This window comes from Scophthalmus maximus, chromosome 10 (genome assembly GCF_022379125.1).
Source record: "Scophthalmus maximus strain ysfricsl-2021 chromosome 10, ASM2237912v1, whole genome shotgun sequence".
Taxonomy (NCBI): domain Eukaryota; kingdom Metazoa; phylum Chordata; class Actinopteri; order Pleuronectiformes; family Scophthalmidae; genus Scophthalmus; species Scophthalmus maximus.
Window position 1 is genome coordinate 15,864,767 of NC_061524.1, and position 19,136 is coordinate 15,883,902.

At 46.5% G+C, this 19,136-nt stretch overlaps 3 protein-coding genes across 4 annotated transcripts; all 3 read right to left on the reverse strand.

Moving 5' to 3' along the window:
• Positions 1-60: 60 nt before the first annotated feature.
• Positions 61-5,332, reverse strand: LOC118283827 (leucine-rich glioma-inactivated protein 1-like). Of its 2 annotated transcripts, XR_007031570.1 has the most exons (9): positions 4,584-5,332; positions 4,291-4,362; positions 3,848-3,919; positions 3,683-3,754; positions 2,867-2,938; positions 2,323-2,492; positions 2,061-2,225; positions 404-1,916; positions 61-367 (listed from the first exon to the last, which is right to left on the reverse strand). XR_007031570.1 is itself a non-coding variant. In XM_035606212.2 (8 exons), exons 1-8 carry the CDS (start codon positions 4,799-4,801, stop codon positions 1,099-1,101), a joined length of 1,659 nt encoding a protein of 552 aa, XP_035462105.1. In that variant the 5' UTR covers positions 4,802-5,332; the 3' UTR covers positions 61-1,098. The 2 variants fall into 2 exon arrangements, 1 of the variants encoding a protein (XP_035462105.1); XM_035606212.2 differs by having other exon boundaries at positions 61-1,916.
• A 2,914-nt stretch (positions 5,333-8,246) lies between these two features.
• LOC118283761 (cone cGMP-specific 3',5'-cyclic phosphodiesterase subunit alpha'-like) lies at positions 8,247-14,853 on the reverse strand. The gene is made up of 22 exons (XM_035606089.2): positions 14,183-14,853; positions 13,655-13,807; positions 13,152-13,241; positions 12,894-13,034; positions 12,716-12,790; positions 12,557-12,621; positions 12,366-12,432; positions 12,217-12,264; positions 11,953-12,102; positions 11,675-11,818; positions 11,513-11,578; positions 11,250-11,396; positions 10,972-11,079; positions 10,763-10,872; positions 10,551-10,638; positions 10,368-10,468; positions 10,123-10,230; positions 9,955-10,018; positions 9,796-9,870; positions 9,610-9,693; positions 9,331-9,478; positions 8,247-9,242 (listed from the first exon to the last, which is right to left on the reverse strand). Exons 1-22 carry the CDS (start codon positions 14,648-14,650, stop codon positions 9,202-9,204), a joined length of 2,541 nt encoding a protein of 846 aa, XP_035461982.1. The 5' UTR covers positions 14,651-14,853; the 3' UTR covers positions 8,247-9,201.
• A 190-nt stretch (positions 14,854-15,043) lies between these two features.
• Positions 15,044-19,042, reverse strand: LOC118283764 (free fatty acid receptor 4-like). Its single transcript, XM_047335058.1, has 3 exons — positions 17,565-19,042; positions 17,332-17,463; positions 15,044-16,381 (listed from the first exon to the last, which is right to left on the reverse strand). Exons 1-3 carry the CDS (start codon positions 18,243-18,245, stop codon positions 15,992-15,994), a joined length of 1,203 nt encoding a protein of 400 aa, XP_047191014.1. The 5' UTR covers positions 18,246-19,042; the 3' UTR covers positions 15,044-15,991.
• Positions 19,043-19,136: the final 94 nt, after the last annotated feature.

Below are 19,136 nucleotides of genomic sequence, written 5' to 3' on the forward strand. Positions count from 1 at the left end.
CGTGTGTCGGCGTCTCGCGGATGCCACGTCATGCTACACAGTACCAGCAGGTGAGAACAGTGAATGACGTAAACCTTTATTGACTCTAAATGGCATGATATTAGTCAATAACTTAATCCTAATCGTGACACAATTAATGCATTTTGCATACATGTTAGTCAAAGGTCAAGCATTATGAACAATATCCCCTGTTTTTTTTTCTCATTTCAGTCCCCTTTTAAGTGTGTGAAAATAGTTCCCCGTGTGCCCAAAATGTTTTCTGTACTTTCTATGAAAAAACTATTTATCAATACTTAAAACATTATACAAACCGTCAATGATTAAAAATGTAAGTTGCGAAGATCTACTGGTAGATTCTCGCACAACACTTCTGTTGAAATTTTTTCCAAATTATAAACATTACATTCTGTTGAAATTTTTTCCAAATTATAAACATTACATTTTGAATCAGTCTTCCTTAACGAATATTGATCTAACTGGGGTGGTCCCTCTCGAACTTACAAAAGCTTAATTTACAAATATTTTTTAGCGAACAAGTGGAAAGAGAAATATGTAAACATTTTCTTTTGGCAGATTTGTCCGGCTGAACACGTTAATAGGTTAAAAAGTACCATTTTCATTATTACTTTCCATAGATAAATATATATGAGATTACAAATGTATAAACTTTGCTGAGTCAAATGTATGATAGAACGCAAAAAAAAAACTACTGGCCAACTCTAGATTTCATGGATTAAATGAGGATGGATGTTGCATTCATCAGGAATGGGACGTCCTGAGCGAGGACCGGGGGGGGGGGGGGGGGGGCATGCGTTAATGTCTCGACAAAATCTGGGGTTTTAATCCTAACTTGAGATCCATGCATTGAACGCGACAATGCCTCTCGGCCGAGGACACGTGGTCGCATTTTAATCTTTACATTTACCATGCACTGACCTCAATGGAAGATTTTTTAAAAACGAATAAGAGTAATGCCTGCCTTTCTCAAGTTAGGATTAACTGGTAGTTAGCAATTGTTCAGAACTGCGTCTGCTGCAACAGTCTTCTTTACACACACCCCAAAGTTATCAATAACCTATCAATCAGCCCAAAACACACTCAATTGCTCAGATCAATGACCAGGTGCTCATAGATCTGAGTCTTCCCTTTGAAACTGGAGGCCAGAAGGAACTGCCGGTTGTCTATGGCGACCGGAGAGAAGGCCCTCGGCGCCTGGATGTTCAGCTCCTGGAAACGGACAAACACGCTCTTCTTGGCGTCCCAGCGGTAGACCTGGGTGAAAGAGTAATCGCTGCCCAGGATGGCGTACTGCCAGTTGGCCACGGCGAAGGGCTGGAACACCATGGAGCCGCGGGAGGGCAAGGTCTGCAGCTCCCTGAAGAGGGCCCCGTCCCAGCGCATCACCTTGGAGTCGCCGATGAAGCGCGTCAGGCAGATGAAGAGGTCCGACTTGACCGCGAAGTGCTTCACGGCGTAGACGTCTTCCATCTCGGGGATGTCCGTGCGTCGGTCAAACAGCTTGGTGCTTTTGTTCCACTGGTAGATGACCGGCCTCTGGGAGCTGCTGGACAGGATCAGGTGGGGCTTGGAGGAGATCTCCATGAACTCCACGTCGGTGTCCCGGTACCACGGGTGGAGGGACTGGTGCGAGTAGAAGCCGTTGCCGTTCCACTTGTAGATGGTGGTGGACCCGGCCTTGGAGCTGTCCGCGATGACGAAGAAAGTCTCCCCGTCGATGCGGAAAGTCTCGACGTCGTTCGGCTTGCGGATCCGGAGGATGTCGATGCCTTGAAGCTTGATGAATTTATTCGCGGAGGTGTCGCGCTTGTAGATGTGCGAGCCGCCGAACAGCTGAGCCACGATGATGAAGAGCTGGTTGTCGATGACCAGAGGCTTGCAAATCACCGTGGACGTGCCTGGTGAGGAGAGAGAAAGGATGCAAACAAAATCCTGCTGCACTCTGTCTTAAGAAAACCCGTCTCCGCGCGGTTCCTTTTCCAGTCTCGCCCCCTCCCCCCCTTTCACCACATCACAGTGTGTCCTCAAAGACGTTCACTTACTGTCAATATCGTCGTAGTTCCTGAAGACCATCTCCACGTGATCCCACTCGAGGAAGCTGCACTTCCCGATGAAGGGCTGCGCAAACACCACATACTGGTCGTTCCCGAAGGAAAAGGCCTCCACGGAGATGGACTCAAACTTCAGCGACTGGTAGGAAGCAAACTCTTTTGAGAGAAAACCAAAAACACCCAGAAGTCAGGGGGGGGGGGGGACTGTGATTACGGAAAGGAAAGGAAAGGAAAGTCATCTTCTGTACTGCACCTGTGGTGATGCAGTCGAAGGACTGCGGCACCAGATCGTTGATCCTCTTGTCCAGCTGCGAGGCGGGGCCCTTGCAATAGATCTGATCCACGGTGGCGTTGGTGCTGTAAATCCACTCCACCAACCACTTGAGTTTGCAGCCGCAGGTGAACTGGTTGCCCCGCAAGTCTCTGAGGCGGAAGAAAAACCACCAGGCTGACCCCTCAGAAGCAAACGGGAACGCTCTCGGCTGCGAGGATGGATCTCACCCCGGCCTCATTCTCTGCTCTCGTTAATATCACGAGGAGCTACAGAGGATGGCGTCTTCGGTGGGTGACAGATTTGCCAACCATCTCTCTTCCCCGCGCTGCCGCATGCAATTTTTATGGTGTTCAAAGCGCCAGCTGCCCACACACTTTTCAGGCCTTGGCTGAAGTGGAGTAATGACAGTTTTTTTTTTCTATATTTAGAGCCTTGTACGGCAAACCCATTGTCCACGATGGCATATGTGAGGCTTTCAGTAATTACAGTATACAGATGACGCAGGATTAGAATTCATACTTACACTTTTGTCAGGGCCTCAAGACCCTTGAACAAATCTTTGGGCAGAGTCTCGAGGTTGTTGTAGGCCAGACTCCTGCGTGAAAGGGAGAAACAAAACGACAACAACCTGTCTGTTCCGATACAATGATTGTCGCTTCCCTCTTTACTCTGTCAATGGCAGCAATACACCTATTATTGCTCATGTTCATTTATGAGCAGAACTTGCAGTACCCCACAACGTCTAAATGTGGGTGGGGTTTTGCAGTGTGCAGCGGAATATATGAATGCTTGCTAAAAGAACCTGGGTATAATACCGCCCCGAAGGCAGGAACATTGCCTATTGTGAGTTGGAGGAAACATGAATCTATTTTTAGAGCTGCCTCCCCTGCCATTTTATGGCTCTTCTCTGCTACGAAAAAAAAAAGGGGGGGGGGGGAGTCGATTCCACTGTGGAGAAGGTTGCTGCGGTTGTGTTTCGGGGGCCTTGTCTAAAATAAAATGAAGATGGGAGCATGTATTTACCTCGATGTATTAGATCTGTGACCAAATGAGCGGAGGAGAGGGGTTTTGCTTTCTAATCATATTAAAAACAGCTGCACGGTGTCCAGCGAAACGCCTGTGTGCCGCAAAAATGTTGTGAAACAAACTTCGTCAGCATTTCACTGACGCAGCGCGTGTCCGCAACTGCACCCGGGTTACATCACTTTCTACTGACGCCGATTACGAACTTTCATTTTCACGTGCCTCCCCTTGCAAAGTCGCCACAGCTCATCTTCGTGTAGCAGGTTTTGGTTCCGTGCTGCCGACGAATGTGCGGAAGCTGTAGGCGTATACTCACAGGTGCACTAAGGTTTTCAGTCCGCGGAAAGCATGTGGCGATATCGACTTAATCTGGTTGTTTTCGATGAACCTGGTAAAACAAAAAAAGATGCATAGTTAACTTAAGGAGGGGAAAAAAGGGAGACGAAGGCCTCCAGGGATGAATGGAGTGCCGTTCACTCACAGATACTCCAGATGAGGAAGACCAAGGAAGGCGTCCTCGTTTATGGATTCCAGGTTGTTGGCGGTGAAGAGGCTGTGCACAGAGATGCATGGTTAATATGTTTTAATACATTAAGGGTCACATATTGGACAGTGGCGAGCTGTCGTCAACCTGTGGGGAATCCCTCCTCAAATCGGAGGGATTCCCCACAGGTTGAGAGGCTCATCCTGCAGCCAGACCTGAGCTACACACAGATACATTTTATGGGAAACGCATGGATGGACGCATGCAGAGGAAGAGGAAGGGCGTATGGAAAAATCATTTCCACTGAGAGTCAAATTGTTTAGGCTGCCCCACTCTGATCAATAGCCATGGGGGGGGGTCTTCAACATTAAAAATGGCGTTGATCACCTCACTGTGGGGGGGGGCTGACAGCATGCAACAAAGAGAGAGAGATTCCTCACAGGAGATGCAGGGCAGGCGTGTGGATGAAGCTCTCCTTCGGGATTTCGGTGAATTCGGACTTGACGAATGATCTGTTGGGGGAGAAAAGACGAGAGACAGACAGACGCACTTATCAGCCTTAAAGCATCTGTGCAGCAGCAGCAGCAGACAAACCACACGTCTTAACCATAGGCAGGTGGACACAGGCGTGTTTTGCAGATCACCGAAGCATTGGTCTGGAGATCATCATCATCATCATCATCAACATCAACAACAACAACAACAACATACGAACAGAACCAGCGTGACTTACAGTGATATGACATCGGGGGGGAAGCTGCGAGGGATCAGCCCCGCGCTCTCGCACAGCGCGTTATCTTTGGTGCACGTACACGACGAGGGGCAGCGGGGCTGCTTGGCTTTCTTGCCGTCCACCGCGAGCAGGACGGACGCGGCGGCGGCGGCGACGACGACGACGGCGAGCGAGACGCCGAGCCGGGGCGACGACGATCTCCTGCGCGCGGTTTCCATCCTTGCGAACCGCTGCGGCCACGACCTGCGCGTCGAACAGCCCTGCACATGAACCAGGGGGAGGGGAGGGGGTTTGGGGGGGGGTTGGGGGGGGTCTCCTGCGCTCCGGTTCCTCTTCCACTGCCGCCGCTGCAGCTGCCTGGAGGCCGAGCGACGCGCTGTTCGTGTGCCGTGCGCCGTGCGCCTCCGCCGCGCTGGAGGTGATGAGACCCGGCGCCGCCCCGTGCGTCCGCGGCGCTGCAATGAGTCTCACACTGCAGCCCTTCTCTAAAACTCAATGTCTTTAGTGACGGGAAATTGGTGGTGGTGGTCGCACGGGCGCAAGATCAATTCCAGCTGGCGCGGTCTGAGGGGCAGGTGGGGATCCCGGCGGGAGCAGATCGGAGCATCTCCATCCAAGACCACGCCTATGGGCCTGCGCTGTCGGCGAGCAGCCGCGCTCTCTCGCCGTCCAGGATCCCGCCCAATAGGCGACAGGAATTGTGCAATTTTTTTTTCTCGTGAATCAGCTGGAGAAAAACACGAAGCCCCCCCACACACACACACACCCCCACCCCAGACGTGAGCCAGCGGATTGCTCCGTGTGGCGCAGACGCACACGGGCTTTCGATGCGGGGAAGCGGGTGGGAAACCCGAGGAACATTTTGGAAATATATAGCTGCAATACTGGCTCAGGTCAGACGGCCAACCCCCCGTTGTCACAACGCATGCATGTAGTAGAAAGGCCATTCATGTCATTGGAGGGGGGAATAAAGAGAGAGAGAGAGAGAGAGAGAGAGAGAGAGAGCACATTTTTGGCTTTATTCCCTGGTTTGTGCTCTGTTTCCATGGCGACTGGAGGATGCAAAAGACGCCCCTGCCCTGTGATGGAGGGGTGTGGGGAAGCCCTCTGTCATCCTGACATCTGCTCTGCCCCGTGCAGTCAAATAAAACCCCCATCCCCCCCTCATCCCCTCTCACAGACAAAGGACAGGTTAATACAAATCTCTTGTGCTCTCTCTGCATGACGTCATGCTTATTCCACTCCACCAAACCACATCAGAGAAGAAGAGCCCAGCCCTTTCTTTCTTTATATACATATATTTATATTTTATTGCCTTGAAATATATTGCCCTCACAGTTTTATTGCAATGTTTTTTCTTTCTTTCTTCTGCAGTGCCAGACTGCTCAGCAGGTCTCACTGGAAGCCCTACAAGGTCTCCTCCTCCTTACCAGTCTAATTTCTCCAATCCCTCCGGAGTTGTTAGATTAATATGTTTACTCACTGTGCCTGGCAGGCCCTTCTTGCGTCAGAGCCTTCTGGGAAGAAACATGCGCGTGGGTGTGTTTTTTTTAAAAAGGTCTCTCAATAAATACATTCCGCTCTGCACCCACCAGCCTGTCTGCCCCCCTGATGTGATTGTCCACACCATTTGATATCCAGTGTCTGTTGTACACGATAATAGAATTTCGCCTGTTAAAAAAAAAGAAGAAAGCATCAGGAGGAGCGGGGTCGTGATGTGGAGGCTGTGCTGTGCTATGCTGTTTTAGAGAGGGAGGGGATGCGGGGACAAAGCTGAACTGAAGCGAGACTGCTTACTGTACTTCTGAGAGGAAAATGTACAGTACAGAGGGAAAATGTGGACGTGGAGATTTTGGACGGGAAGTCTTGGGAAGTGACAAATGTCTTGTTTTTCACCAGCAGCTCTTGGCAATAAACGGAGAACACTGGATATGATTGTTGTTCTGCAGAGATGATGCATCGTGTCTTTGCTTCATAAATGGCGTCATTCATCGCCGGAATAGAACGCACACTGTCCAGCAACTATTTGGCCACGCAGCTATGGATATCCCCGAGTCTGGTGATTTCTGACTTTTGAGTCACTTAACCAGAATCTTTTCTATAACAAATAATCCAACACATGATAATGATACTGCACAGCCTCATTGCTATATGTAACTGTCACCAGGCATATTCTCATATGACGCCCCACAACATCTGTTCGCCATTTCGACTGAGATCAGAGGGCACGCTGAACAGCCAAAGGTCAAAGGTCACAGCGCTCGGCTACTTGTGCTCCAAACAGCCAATAAATCTATGGGCAAAAACATGTTCAACAAGAGACTTTTGCCACTGCAAAATAAAAATGCATCTCAAAAGAAAAGAGACTTTTGGATGCTCTGTAGGTGTGGAAACAGTCCGACCTGCCCACCAGAGGGAAGTGAAGAGCTAAGGTCGAGCTTGATCGTTTTATGAGCTGTCACAGTTCTTCTTCTGTTTGTATTTCCCCCTGAAGAGGATTTCTCTGAGTCTTACTTTTTCTACAATTCAAGTCCACACTGGAGGCTAAAAGTTAAATATTAATAAGTCACTAATAAATACTGTTCAAAATGAAAATGACTATTCGTCTTCGTATGCAATACGACGACACTCATTACCTGACGATCACTATTCATAATGTGGCACAAGACAGATTTATCATCACTGCATACTGAGAAAATGTTGTTTTTTGTAGCACAAGAGATGGAAGAAATCACAAGGTGTAGTTTTAATCTCCATTTAAAACTTGAATGATTAAATGAGTGGAGGTTAAGTGGAGGGGGAAGACACTGAAAATATTCAAATGCACACATTTACTGCTTTGCTCTACGATGCGGTGAGGAATTATGGATTACAGACGAAAGATGACATCGGGTTGAATTAACAACGGTGAGCTCTAGTTTCTCGTTTAGTCACTTAATACACAGAAGTCCCCGTCTTAAGATTTGCCACAATGTTTAGAGAAATCATAGTACAACTCATCACTGCTCCATTGCAGTTCAATTTTAAAATGAATGCTTCACGTCTTCCATCCAAGTCCACAGAAGGATGAAAAAATTTACATCCAGTAAAGCGACTCGGTTTTTACAGTAGCAGCAGGCGGAGGCAGTGATTCCTTTACCTGCAGCGGGTTTTCCAGGCATATTCCCATATGACGCCCCACAACATCTGTTCACCATAGCGATTGAGATCAGAGGACACGCTGAACGGCCAAAGGTCAAAGGTCACAGCGCGCGGCTACTTGTGCTCCAAACAGCCAATAAATCTCCGGGGCAAAAACATGTTCACCTTTGTAAAACGCAGCATACAAAGGTGATTTCATATCGTTTTGTACTGTGGGTCTACAAACGTTGACCACATCCAAGATCTTTACAGTAACACAAGGCTCTCAGGCTCATTAGCCGTTGATTATAAGATGATGTTTGTGCAGTCCTACTCTCCTAAACCCCTCTTCAGCCGACCTCAGAGGTGAACATCGTTTACACACCAACACATGGCAGTTTGACATGGAGCTGATGAGGATGCGAGTCAACCACAGGAAAACAAAATGACAATTGACCACTTTACCTCCAGTGTACAACTTGAGTTGTTTCAGATGCTTTGACCCGATTTGCACAATGGCTCAAATGCACTGCACAGCAGATGTGATTTGAAAATAAACTTTATTAGCATTTTTTTCACATATACACATTTCACCTTTGATGCTATTGCACATTTTATTGTTATGCATCTAGAGCTATAGTCGCACGACAGTAAAGTTTTGTTTTGCAGACATCGTGTTCGCTCAGATTTAATGTTTTTTTACGTTTAAATAGCAAACACACACACTGCAAAATACAACAGGATCTGACATTGTCCTGCGAAAGTACACGCCCCCCATGCCACATACTCTATTTATAGAAATCTGAGACATGGAGTTTTGGAGAAAAAAAATTGCAACTTCTTATTTCAAGAAATCACAACATAATCACGTAGTAAGAGTGCCGACTCGGAGTCAAACAAAGCCATCTCTCCCGTACATGTGTTTCCACTTGACCCCCTCCCGTCAGTCCCCACATGTACTCTGACTTATGAGCAGTATTTTTACTTTATGTAAGCAGGGGTCTTAAAAGGGAAAGCCTGGTGGCTTATAACCAAATCCAATTCGGTCAAATCTTCTTACATCTCCCATCCATTTGCCTGAGACATATGGTTGACATTTTGTAAACACTACTTGCAATTAAAAAAAAGAAGAAAAAAAATATTCATTTTATTTATTAAGCTTTTTCACTACATAAAAGAGCATTTGTTATAGTTTATGTTCCAAACATTTTCAGATAAAACAATTCAAACTGCATCATATTTTGCAGCAAAATATTCTTATTCACATGTTCAAAGCCAGAGGAATTGCGCTACATATTTTTCTGCTATATTCAGTATAAATAAAATGTTTTCATAATGCCATATGCAAACTGTATGTGCTCAATTGCGCCGCATTGTGTGTCAGAGGACAGAAGAAAGTTACAGAATATAAAAATAATCTTTTTTGCACATTAGAATCCCTGTCCAAAAACACATGCAGACAAACAATCAGAACTCATTTCCATGTGGTCTTGGATGTCTAGCAGACAACGCACGTCTTTGACTTCCCGGCATCTTGAGCTGTGGAAGGGGACAAATGAGAGAGACGGTGAGACGGTGGAGACGATGATGCAAATACAGGGGGTGTTTCCCTACCCCCGGCGCTCACCTTGATCACCACCCTCCAGCCTCTTCTTCTCATCTTCGATGGCCTTCATCTTCGCCTCGTGCACGTCGGCGAGAGCTCTCCACTCTCCCCTGTTGATATTCAGCCCGTCGAACATGGGCTTGATCTCTGCGTGGAAACGAGCAAACTCCTGCCAAACGCAAAAGCAGATGTGCTCAGATACACACAGCACGAGGGGGTTTGTGTGAGAAAATATCATAGAGTACACGCACAAAATTTGTTTTTATGCCAAATATGTTTTTGTTGTACATCTGGCTATACCTTATACACGAAGGAGCAAACAAAGTCAATGAAACCGCACTGCATCTTGGGAAGCTCAGCGGCGTGGTTTCTGTCCATCATGGGCTGAAGGGAAGCAGAAAAGAGGATCATCATTAGTATCATGACTCGATGACAACATAACAATGCAGATATCATTTCAAAAGAACATATTTTAAAAGCTCCTACAATAGGCTGCTGATCAAGAACCGTCCTTTCGAGGTCTCCCTGCTCCCAAAATTCTGCCGCCACCATCAGAGCGACCTAGGACAGGGACATAAAACGTAGCAATGAGACGCAATGTGTGAAGGAAGCTTCATAGTCAAAAGTCTAGCGAAGGGGACGCACCTTGCTCTGCACCTCCCAAGGCTTTGTGATGGCTGACAGGTCACAAGCTGTCATCATCATCGCCCTGCAGAGAATTCATTACTGTCAGTATGGTCTTTTGAAATGCACCTAGACCGTCAGCGCAGATCTGTAGAAATAGTGACATCACACGAGAAATGATGCAGTTACATGATTATTTCTTTTCTGGTTGCATTGTTGGAGACGTAGCCGATCTTCTCTTTCTCGTCTGGAATTCCCTCCATAGCTTCCACGATTTTCTGAAACATTGTTCTCTTCCTGAAAGTCGAGATATGTGAAGTAGATGTCACTGTTTCGTTTTTGTAAGACCTTGATAATCAGAAATAGATATTTAAAGTGTTTGCGTACTAATGTTGGATGTGGGACACAATCACTTTATGCTGACACTTGCTTACTTGAAGTAGAGTGCGAGATCGGTGGCAATAATGCAAACTTCGAACAGATGCTGCACCGTTTCAAACTGACGCTTCTGAAGGTTTCCGAAGATGTTGAGGTTCTGTGAAGGAATGAAGAGAGAAGTTAGACAAACCAAAACTACAGTCAAACACACAGAAATGTGAAGATTAGAAGGGACCCACCTCATCCTCCATCAGAGTCTTACTGTACTCAAGATGATGTCGCTCCATGACGGAGCTGCTGTGCAGTTTTGCCAGTGGGGATAGACTCCTACAAGAGCCCACCGGAGGAAAAAAATTATATTTTATTCCACAACACCTGAGTCAAATTTTTAGGTAGTGTTACTTCATTTCTTCAATGAAGTCAATTAAAAGAGGAGTCACCAAACTCTTACTTTGTCTGGAAGAGATTGTTCGTTCCTCTGTGATCAATATCGTGGCAGAATCCAGCGGCGACCATAGCAAAGGCCTCGAGATCAGAGTAGTACTTCTTCAGTTTGCCCGTCTGTCGAAAAAAGCAAGAGGAGACAAACCTCAGTGTCATGCAAATAACAAGCACACACGAACCAATAATAAGATAAATATGAGTAGAGGTCTGACTCACTAGCAGCAGAGAGAACATGGTCTGGCCCACGTTGAAGCCGTGCCTCCAGTTGTGGTAGGTGATGTCACGGTATCCCCGGCGAACGGTGTACATCCAACGTGTCAGGATCTGCAATAAAACAAAAGGTGATTCTTTGAAAGAAGTAGACCGGGTGAAATGCTTTGACTCAGAGTCCAGTACGAAATATAGTTTCTCTGTACTCCCCCTTCCAAACGTGTTGAGTGTTTCAGAGGTAGTCTACAGTGGAGGTTGTTTCCTGACTAATGTGTGCTCTCTACCTGAGCTGGGACTTTGAACTTCTCCACAACGCCCAGCTCGAAGAAGCAGCGGATGCCGCACTTGATGAGTTCGACCTCGGACAAGGGGAAGTCGCTGAATCGGAACTCGCACAGCTCCACGGTCTTGGCTTCGGGGATGTTGGCTCTCTGCACGGAGGAAGACAAAGTGCATGCCATCACAAACAACCAGAGGTTACGAGGGAGCGTTGTAGTAAAACAGACAAACAAACTATGAATATCACACACGCCTCACAAGCGCTTACCAGAAGTTTGTACATCTCCTTCTGGTCGCAGTCCTCTGGTGCGGAGCCTAGCTTCTCTTCAGTGTTCTGTGGCCGGGAGAAGAGAGTGAACAGGAAGATCGATCTACTGATCGGCTCTCAGTCTAGTCGCAGTAATATCGGTCAGGTGTGGGAGCAGCTCACCAGGATAGTCCGCACATCGTTCACCGTGGCCTTCCCCTGGTACATGAGCATTTCCTGGGCGATTTCTTTCCTCCATTCCGTCCTGTTCAGCTTGTCGTACGTGTCGCTGTTCAGAGTGGACCAGCCGAGGAACTGGGTCAGAGCCTGGTGACATGGAGAAACACAAACCCAGCGATTGTGAATCGGTAATTTCAATTAGTACCTAGTTCTTCCACATGAAATGAAAGAAATATTTCATGAAATACTGTAAAATACATGCAAAATGGAGTTGACCGTACTTCTGTAATCTGTTCGTCATTCTCGTCGAATGGTTTTCCGTCGTTCCTGTTGAAGAAAGTTGCAACGCCGACGATCTCTTCCTTTTTGTTGACGATGGGGAGGGAGAGGACATTCTTGATCATCCAGCCAGACTCATCCACTGGTCCTTTCTGTTGAACGCACAGTCGAATAAAGAGATTATTTACTGACTTCAGTGAACGGCGCCGTATAAGACAAAGATAATTTAATCAAAGGGATCCGTTTCTCACTGATGAGTGTCTCACCTGAAATGCAAAGTACTCGTCCGCTGGAGCGTTCATCATGTTGCAGATCTGCAGGATGTCAAGAAGAAAAAAAAATGTCAGATTGAAAATAAGTTGATTGGTGTCCAGGAGTATTTTGCACAAAATAACGTCACAAAAGCAGAACTTACAAATCCATTCTCCGCCACATATGCTGGGAGGGTGCTCACCAGAGCCCAGTGGTCTGCAGGGGGGCCGCTGGGAGTTTAGAGAGTACATAATTCTGATTAGAACACAAATGAACCTCTCAAATACGCTCACAAAATTGTTATCAACTATCAACAAGACAGGTACCAGTGATACACTACGTTGTGACACTTACGGGATAACTTTAATCTCCTCTTTGTCTTCCAGCAAGTAGTCAATGATCTTGTAGAAGTTGATTTCCTGAATAGAGTTTTATAATTTTTCTTGAAAAATGTTCACTAATTGGTGGATAAGAAAAATGTCACAAGAACAAAAAACCCAGTGCTGGACTCACTCTGCCATCAGGCGTCTTGGGGCCCTTGTACGGCTCCTGCTCTCCGAGTTTGATTGACCACTCGTCGAAGAATTCCTTGGGGAAGAAAAGGCCAAAATCACGTTGCTATGTACTTTATGCAAATGCTGAGGTACAGTCAGCCGCAGACATTTTTATTAAAAGACTTTCTTCTGCGCACCTTCTCTTTGGTCATGTCCAGAAGTGCCACAGAGTATCTCTCACACTTAATGTACGTCCTCACTGTGTACAGTGCCTTGTGAAACTGCCTCTCGATGTCCGTCAACTCCTCAAACACTTTGCTGGCCGACCATAGCAGCACCTATGGCAAGGAGACCAACAACAACTTAGGAAAAGACGGAAAATGAACATGTCAGGAAAATAGAAAAAGGAAAGGAAGAAGTACTGGACAAGTGGAGTCATTATTGTGTCATTTTACCTGGCTTCTCCTGGACTCTACATCCCACATATAAGCAGTGTGGGCTTGGAGAATGACCACGGTAGCAAAGTTCATGTACTTGTTGAAGAGCTGCAATGAGAGAGTCACACCGCTTCATGAAACACGGCCACACGTTTCCTCCCTGTACAGCACGGCAACAGATCGCGTTCACTTTCTCCGACAAACCTTTGCTTGGGTGACCTCTAGAGTCGAGTGTCAAAAAAGAGGCCTCCAAACGCAAGAGAGAGAGAGAGAATGTCTGAGCTTCAACTCCCTAACGGGATTATATGGTGATCTGTCATAACCATGCCTCTAAATATACAGATCAGTGGCAGGAAGATGGGGGGGGGGCTAAAATTGGCCATTTTACTTTACTAGGCTATGACCCTCATGCTGATCTGTCTCCGTCTACTACGAGTGGCAAAACCCTGCAGCCTCAGTGGCATTACTCTCAGTTTTTCTCAACACCCCGTCATTTCAAAATGAACATCCTTTCCGCTCACCTCCTGATCGTTCTTGGAGAAGTCGGCGGCGCCTTGTTTGTTGAGGGCCATGATGACACCGAGGGGTTCCTTTCCATTCATAACGGGGGCGGTGATCATGCACTTTGTGGTGTATTTGGTCTGTTTGTCCACGAAGTCACTAAAATGAGAGTCCTGGGGGGAAAAAAACGAAAACGAAAAGAAGAGAAGAGGAGAGCAGCTGAAGTCTTTTGTGCCAATGACAACATCGAGATTAAACTTGTTTGGTAAGGATCCGATCTTAGGTCATGCATGGTGCAGCCTGGCTGAGCAGCATGATGACATCAGTGCTTGAGTTACAAATCAGCGTGAGAAACACACTGCAGCAGAAACGTTCTTCCGACAAAAATGCACTCTAATGAGTTACTCGAAGCCAAACAGCTGTGTGTCTCTGCAGTGTGGTTGGAGTTTCACAAGAATAACAGGATGTCACATCGCCCCGGTTTAGTCTGTTGGTTTTTCCCCTATTGATTTATTTAGCGTTTCAGTTGATCTCTTTAAATCGCTCACCTTCTTCACGTCGGCGACATTCTGGGGCTTCTTGGAGTGCGCCGTCCAGCCGACGATGCCCATGTCGGTGGGGAAAACGATCTCCACGTTGGGGTTCACAAAGTTGCTGTCAAACGGAGAGCTGTGCGTCACGTCGAAGAGGATGGTGGACAGCTCAGGCGTGCCGTTTCGAGAGCGGTAGCCGAAGAAGCTGCAGCGGTCGGCCTGCACCAGCAGAGCGATCCTCTGCAGAACTTTGTGCAGGGCTTTCTCCATTGGGCTGTTGCTGTGCATCTCCTTAATGAGCTCCAATATGAACTCGGCCTCCTGGATGGCGGAGACATCCTTGTAAGAGGCCGGATCTTTGATCCGGACCTGGTTGTTGAAAGCAGCGGTGATCACCTCCGCCCTGACTTTCTTCTCGTAGTACTCCTTTGCGAACTGTGGATTGTTGTCCAGGAACTTCTCGACAGTGTCTTTGTCTGCCATTCTGTCTGGGTTCGGATGAACGATCTCCTTCTGTAGCAGCACAGAGACGCTCCCCTCGGATGGGTGCAGCTGGACGGAGGAGGAGCGGAGCAGAGCGAAGGTGGCCTCCGGGAAGAAGTGGCAGCGCAGTGCCCTACTGAGGCATTTCCCAGCCTCCCCTGTGCACTGTGGTAACAGAAGGTAGTGAGTGGCTTAATGTGGTAGGGGGATCCTAGGGGACACTAATGATGCTTGTGTCATAAAGCCCCAGAGCTCTCTTAAGTTGTAAATCCAGCAGCTTGTCATTTCAGTGGGGCCAATCCCATCACAGGTAATGATAGCCTGCAGTGTGACCTGCGCTGCAGAAGAGGGCAGGGGGAAAAGACTGGAATTATTACTGGGGGCTGGTTATCCTGATTCTGCATTGATAAATCGAATTAAGATCACTGGTTCATCTCTTCTCTAAATACGTTTTGTATGCTGCTCCTGATATGAAAGACATATTGTACGATTTTAGGGAGATTATACCATAACAATAACACCAGGTGAAGAGGAGCCACTTCTGAAAAGCTCTTGCATCAGAGAGCAATCTGAGTTTAGCACCAGCGGTGTGTGATTTCGCATCACGCAAACCGAATAAGAGGCAGTCACAGAGGAAAAATTTGTGATAAAAGTGAAACCTGGCCAGTTGAAATGACTGCACTCCAGCTGGTCAGTTCAGAACAAGCAACGGCAGCCAACGTGGTCTCATTTCAGAGACGGTCTCACGGGGCCTGGCTCTCGTCCTGGACCCCACCTCTGTTAAGACAGCAGCCACATTTAACCACTGACAGATTAAGGGAGATTCTTAACTGCCGCTCGGAGTTGAATTACTGTTGTTGGCAAGCAAACTGCCGTTTGTTTGTATGAGACGCAAATACTTTTCCCTTTTCCAGATGGTGAAAAAAAAAGCGGCAAAGACGTGAGGAAATGATGTGCTCTTTAAGTTTTTGTCCAGCGATACTTAAAATTGAATTCATATTATTCAGTTGATTCATTTGTTTGCTCCCTGCTGAAGATCTGATTTACATTTTAGGGAATAAAAAACTCACAGAATATATTATGACCAGATGACTGAGGAGTATTTCAGATAAGGATGATTTTTGCAGACGAAAAAAAAGATTATAATATAGAAAAATATATAATTTTCATTCAATTATTAATTTAACTCTTTGCAGTGTTAGCTCTTAAAGGTCTCTAAGTCTGAATGCTCTCCTGCCTAGTGTAGCAAGCATTAGAATAGGAACATGTGGCCCTCAGGTGGACAGAGTGTTATGCATTTTGTCCCTTTAAATTGACTATTTGCTGAAATGATCATGGCAATCACGGCTGCTTCCTTTGCGTTCGACCGCTGCCACGGGTCGCCCTTCGCAGCGGCACCACGGCAGAACTGCAGCAGAGCTTGCGCAGGCCGCTCTTGAACTGGAACACTGAGTAGAGGATGGGATTGAGGGCGGAGTTGGTCAGCGTGAACGTTATCACCCAGAAGAACGTGGTGGAGGAGACGTGCAGGCGGCCGAAGAAGTTCCTGGCCAGGATGAGGAAAGTGTTGATGAAAATGGGACTCCACATGAGCAGGAAAGAGAGCACGAGGACCAGGAGAGTGCGGAAGAGCTTCATGTCCTGGCGGGAGACGTGGTACTCGAGAGGCTCGCCGCCGGGGGGCTGACTGGCTGACCGGGTTTGGAGCCCTCGCCTACAACTTTTAGCAATCTGTAATAAAAAAAAATTATAATATTAAGCACAATACTGGTATTCCGTGGCACAAAAGAGATGAAGCCATTTATGTAAACTAATTGATCTACATGTGGATTTACACAAGAGGCTTGAGGTCATTTGTGTTTGTTTCCAATGTGCCCAAACATTTATTGAGTCTTATCAGAGCTAAAAGTCAATGTGCGACTGGTCAGGATCATTATTCTATTGTCTGTATCTGTGATAATTACCTCACTGGCAGAGGCGGTTGTCCAGTGCAACATTGACAGTTGATAGTGCAAAAGCTCTGAACTCACACACACAGGTACCATTTTCAGCTTCAATGATTAATAAAGCACATGCATGACATGACCAATATTTACGGAGAGTACAAAGAGAAAGGTCAATATGCCTTTAAACGAGTCGGCGTGAATTGCTGAATCAATAGTCAGTGCTAGGGGAAAATGAAAATGCCTATTAAATGAACAACATTAGTTGGATCGTTTGGTATTAGTATTTCTGTATTACTATGGAGCTGCTGTATAGTCTGGTGTCGCTGTTCCTCTGACAAATTGTAACAAAAAAACTATGTCTATATATTTTTAAAAAAATCATCAAACTGTACATAGTTTTCATATGACAAAATCCTGCTGCTGTACATATTCCCTAGAGCCCCACGTGTATTATTCCAGGGCTGAAACCAGTCCCCAACAAATTCACTATCTACTGCTGTTTGAGTAACACTCAATACCCTGGAGTCCAGCTGTTCTACAAAATTACTGATATATTCTAAAACAATAAATTTGAGAGTCATCTTTAAATATTTAAGTCTTTCCACAGCACTTGTTAAGAGTAAGAGAAATACAGAAAGCATCATCCTTCAAAAGTGATTCCATGATCTTAAAAAAATTGTCCCTCCCTTTCACTTCCTGATACGTTTGCCAGTTAGAAAGTGTGATAAACCCCACCTGTAATATTTTGCTGTAACTGACCACGATAATGAATCCTGGGAGGAGGAAGCACAGGGCGGTGAAGGATATATTCCACACAATCTCTCCGGATGAGTCGGGCCACTTCATAGTACAGATGTGCACACGTTCCTGTGGGGAAATAGCAGAAAATATACACGAAAAGCATCCATTAATAGGTGAAAAATAAGGAGTAGGGAGATGTCGATGTTAGTCAAGTGATTCACCAATACCTGCTCAGGGAAATCCAGCTCCACCACAGTGAAGAACAAGCTGAGGGGCAAAGCAGTGAGTGCAGAAAAGGCCCAGATGAAGATCAGGGTGGCGGTCACCATTCTGGGGTTTAGAGTGGGCACCCTCTGCAGCCGGAGGATCGCCTGCACCCGCTCCACACTGATGGAGGCCAGGGTAGTGATGGTGACGGAGCCGCTCATGCAGATGACATAAAGAACAGTGTGACAGGCCGCGAACCCCAGCGTCCAGGACACGGTCCAGCGCACTGCCACTATCAGTGGGATCATGCTGATGAACAGCAGGTCGGCCGCAAACAGGTTGAGGGTCAGGACGGTCTTGTTGGCAAGCAGCCTGCGTTCCCAGGTTACCAAGGCTGCGGCTCCCGCATTTGCTGCCACGGACACCAGGAAGACGGTGGAGATGGCCAGGGTCTCCACAACAGTGGCTGCGGCATGATCGGAGCGGCGCAGCTCAGAGAAGAAGGAAAAATATGTGAAGTTTCTCAGGTGGAGTAAGTGGGCGTGAGGGTCAATATCCATAAAGGCTACAAAGGTTTTAGATAGAAAGCTGAAATCACTGTGGTGACTAGTAGATACATGAATGGGGAAGAGAAGCTGATAAGGCATGAAGTGATACGAGAGGAGGGGAGGAGGGTGGAGACTAATCTTTTGCTGCCACATGAAGGGAAGTCAAATATTACTTCCCCCTGCCATGTAGTTAAATATAATTCTAAATCTCTGCAACTTCAATGTCAGTTCTATCTCTTTCCCATTGCCAATTTTGTTCTTTTCCTTTTCCAACATCAGACACAGCGAAAGGATATAACTGCACCCTGTGGATCCATTCTTGAGGCGCATGCTTACTGTTGTAATCCCAAATTGTAATCTTCAATCTGTTGGACAGTAATGCTGTTTAAACAGCAAATTAGCCGTTGAGATCTAATTAATTAGATATCGCCATTATTTCCTCGTAAGATTAACAGGGTTAGCTCCCCGAGTAGTGATACATTAACTGATTGGGGGCTGTCCTAAAAATAGACTTTTCTTTCCATAATAACCTTCTGGGTATTGATTTTAGAATATTTGCCTTATATATGTCCTCTTCTGTCTGACAGAATTTTTGTGTGTGTGTTAATAAGAATCTACACTGCCACAGGAGAAACACTGGCCTCTCAGACAGGTTAACTCATATTCAAACTTTCTATGAAGATGTTTCCATATGAAATCTAGCTGCAAAGTGAAGAGGGTTTATGAGTCGCCTAAACAATATTAGCATATTGTTCTAAAGCTGTCAGGCTAGGTCAGGCCTCGGTGTGACGTTCCCTTCACACAGCCTAAAGCCACTGCACCGACCTCTGACTCCCCATATTGCTTGCGAGCAATACTAATCCATATCCTTAAATAGGACTGGAAGAGGGATTAACTTACACAAGCTGTTTTGAGCTATTCATCTTCCAGTGTGAGGACTGGAAGGGTCAGGCGCCTACAGCAGCTTGAATTCACAAAGTATCATACATGTCAATCAGGTAGTTGGTCAAATATTGAGTAAATTAAAACTGCCATTTTAATCAA